The sequence below is a fragment of the Sinocyclocheilus rhinocerous genome, unplaced genomic scaffold, assembly GCF_001515625.1.
Source record: "Sinocyclocheilus rhinocerous isolate Xijiao unplaced genomic scaffold, SAMN03320098_v1.1 scaffold4023, whole genome shotgun sequence".
NCBI classification, from domain to species: Eukaryota; Metazoa; Chordata; class Actinopteri; order Cypriniformes; family Cyprinidae; genus Sinocyclocheilus; species Sinocyclocheilus rhinocerous.
Window position 1 is genome coordinate 493,680 of NW_015667282.1, and position 3,783 is coordinate 497,462.

The 3,783-nt window shown below is 36.9% G+C and overlaps 1 protein-coding gene across 1 annotated transcript in view; it reads left to right on the forward strand.

Annotated features, from left to right (window-relative positions):
• LOC107733607 (beta-1,4 N-acetylgalactosaminyltransferase 1-like) overlaps positions 1-945 on the forward strand; it is a 22,998-nt gene extending 22,053 nt beyond the window's left edge. Inside the window, exon 11 of the mRNA XM_016545294.1 lies at positions 608-945. Coding sequence (XP_016400780.1) covers positions 608-822 — 215 coding nt within the window. The 3' untranslated portion in view covers positions 823-945. The remainder of the gene's footprint in view (positions 1-607) is intronic.
• The last annotated feature ends 2,838 nt before the right edge of the window (positions 946-3,783 follow it).

The following is a 3,783-nucleotide window of genomic DNA, read 5'->3' on the forward strand; positions in this document are numbered from 1 at the left end:
ACAGGCTACACTGCCACCTACAGGCAGACGATCTCAATTGAAGCTGGAGAGGAAGACGGGGACTGTCTGCACATGCGGAGAGGCTTCCATCACATCATCCAGGGCTTTCCTCACTGTGTTGTCACTGATGGAGTCATCAATTTCTTTCTTGCCAGGACAGATAAAGTGCAGCAGGTGGGCTTTGACCCCCGGCTAGCCCGTGTTGCGCATTTGGGTGAGTTTTCAATGGAGTCCAAACACAAAAGTAGGTGTTTCTAGGATTGTGGTGTATTTTGCAGCAAGATTTCACAAAAATGAAACTCCTCAATTAGGTATGCACCAATATTAAATTCTGAGGCAAGATACTGATAAGCTGATAAGTATTTTGTGTTGTGCTGATAATTATGTTATGACTGCTGTATTAAAACTATACTATTTTATATAAATAAATATATATATATTCACTGAACAAAATTATAAACGCAACACTTTTGTTTTTGCCCCCATTTTATGTGCATATATGCCTTTTGCTTTATTAAAGCAGCAGCAATTGTCATTATAAGAAATTACAAACACGCTGACACAAAAAGGGACAAAAATTTCCTAATTTCTATATTTTGTTTTACAGAGTTTTTTATCGATGGACTCGGCTCCCTGCATGTTGGGTCATGTGATGATGTCATAGTGAACCACGCCACCAAAATCAAGCTGCCGTGGGGCCAGTCGGAAAGCGACAAAACTTACGCAAGGTTCCGCTACCCTCCTGCTTCATCTGATGCGACACACACCAAAAATGGCCTCTTGTACTTCAAAAACCGCTTCCAGTGTCTAACACACAACTGAACACACCCTGGCTATGCCTTCATCCCTTTCTCTCATCCCCCCTAAACGAACACTCTCTCCCTGAGTAGCTAACGGGACCTGTGAAGACACTGGAAGTGTGCTGTGTATGTACTGTATTTGGTTCCATGTAAGGGTCATAATGTGATCACATGACTGACAGATGAGATGCACATTGATGGCTGGTTAAGATTTTTTTGATACCTGAAGATGTCGTATTTTTGTGTCTCCTTTCTTTAGCTTTATTTTTGTTCACAAGAATTCTTTAGATACAGATCAAACCATTCCGTAAATTATGCACAGCCGTCTTTTTCTCCTCAGCCAACCGTGTTTCAGTATCACATTTAAAGGGATAGTGAGACCAAAAATTTATTTTGTCATCATCTACTCACGTGGATGTTGTTTCAAATGCATAAAGGAGACTTTCAAGCTCCTTAATGACAAGGATTTTTTGACAGAATTTTCAATTTTGAGTGAACTAGTCCTTTAATTGATGAGAAAACAGAAGAAGTTTCTTTTGAAACGAAGAGAAGACAGCGGAGGTAAACATTTTGAACCATGACTTTTAGAATTTTTAAGTCCAGTTAAAGGGAGACCATTTCTTTGGGACATTGACATGGAATGTCACATCAGCTCCCTGCCTGGCATTAATCGTGTGTGTGCTTATGTGTGTCTGTGTGTGTTTTATTGAGGGTCGTCTCTCTGTATGTTTGCACTAAAACAAATGGACTTCAATTGGAGAGACTCGACCCTCAGCGTCACTAAAAAGAAGGAATGGACTGAACATCATTATCAAGCTAAAACCACAGATGATCCAAAATATCACTATCTCTCTCTCCCTCTCACATACACTCTCCGACAGATTTCTCAGCAAAAGATGGAGGGGTGATTCATTGTACATCAGTAAAATCTGTATTTGATTTTTTTTTTGTTTTAAAGAGTGACTGTGCCAAAGGCTTAATTACTGTCCTTGTATGACTTGTTTATTGTTTGTACTTTTTTTTATTTCCTTTATTCTGGGTTCTTTTTAAGATTGTATCCTATTGTACTGAAGCATGAAGATAGCAGCCAGATGTGAAGTCCAATGCCAGCTTTTATAAATGTAGTTAGCAATCACATCGTAAGCGTATATTCCAAAGGCGCTTACTGTACGGGTTTTATTTATTTATTTATTTGTTTGATTGTTTGTTTGTTTGAGCTGGATTTCATCCAAAGCCAGATTTGTGGGGAAAAAGGTCAAGTCAATGGCTTTTGCTTTGCAGAATGGCTGAGACAACTAGCCTTACTAAAATAAAAAAAGCAGCATTAATAAACTTTTCAGAGTAAATGGCAGAGATGTGCAAATAACAAAAAATATGAAATAAAATGGTTATTCAAATGTTAGGCTATATCTACACAGTATCAGTCAAAAATATGAAAACACCTACTGATTCTTTATTCATTCTTATTATTATTTTCCACATAAATTTTGTGATGAAAATGTCGAACCTAAAAACAAATCAAAATTAAATGTTATATTCTAGCTTTTTTAAAGTAGCCAAACTCTGCTCAAAAAAACATTACAAAAAAACTAGGTTTCTAAAAGACATTCATAAACAGACACTATGTATATTTCTCAACAAAAATTAACCTTTAAGATCAAAAGGTCATGATAAATGTGTCCAAACCTTGATTTGTACTCTATATTTCATAGAAATAAATAATAGTTAAAAAAATTACCTGTATGCAGCCACCTTCTGTAGAGTAAAAGCATGGACGAAGCCGATGTAATTGCTGTCTAATCCAATGTATAACATCCTTTTGCATAATTTTAATTACGTTTGTTTGCATATTGTTTGTTTTATGTGTGTGTGTGGGAGAGAGATAAGTGTTTTTTAAACTACATCAAGTGGGCTTTACTTTGTTGCTCATGAACAGCATGAGGCCCTAAAGACTGTTTGCTGCATTATACATTGAATCACAGATTCTTCAAATAATGTTCAACATTATGGCCTTGTCAAAGATTATACCTATGTGTGTGAGTGTGTGATAGTTTTCCCCTTCCTTTCTGTTACATCCTGTCTAAAAACGGTGCCATACAGGAGTAAATAAGTGCATGACTGTCCAGAAAGCCTTAAAAGAGGTTAAGGAAGTGAAAGAACACATAATGGATTTTACATAATACATAATTCAGTACATAATGGATTTTAATGAGTGCACAGGTTGAATATAACAAGCAATGGTGTAAAATGGAATTGAAAACTAACTCTTGTGCACTTGCTTTGTATCTTGAATGCCATATGATGCTCCTCAAAACAGAAAAAAGTTATAAAATCCTTTTAAATTTTTCTTTATCGCTCTCTACCAGTCCTGAAAAAGACAACTGAAGGATGCAGTCCTGCAATACTAAGTATAGAGCTGCTATGATTCTGTTTGAAGAATGCTTCCATTTGTCTACCCTGCATATTCAGGTGAAAGCATGAGCGCAAGGTCAAAAAGGAGCATGTAAAAGCATTGGTGTAAGGCTACTTGATTCTTACGGTTAGTTTCAGATGAGCTTAAGATGATAGGAGCTTGAGCAGATATGGGAAGCTGAATATCTGATTTTCTGGCTGTGTATTAAATGGCGAGTTTGAATTTTTGATGATATTTAAAGCGTGTTTCTCAAAAACCTCCCTGCTTCCTCTTCACTTTACTGCAATGATCATGATTCTGTCTCCTCATCTCTGGGTTTCTCACTGTGTCTGCATGACTCCTAATTTCTGTTGGTGTTTTGTATCTCTACCAGTGGGTAGCTAATTCTCTGTCCCCCAAAAAGTATGGCTGCCTATTGATCATTTTTTAAAGGGGTCATATGATGCTGCTAAAAAGAACATTATTGAACAGCCGGCATTGTAGTCTACTCTACCTGGATCAGGAAACCATAAAAATGTGCTGGACACATCTGAATATTTGGGTTAAACTGTTCTGGAACAGTGTTGTAAA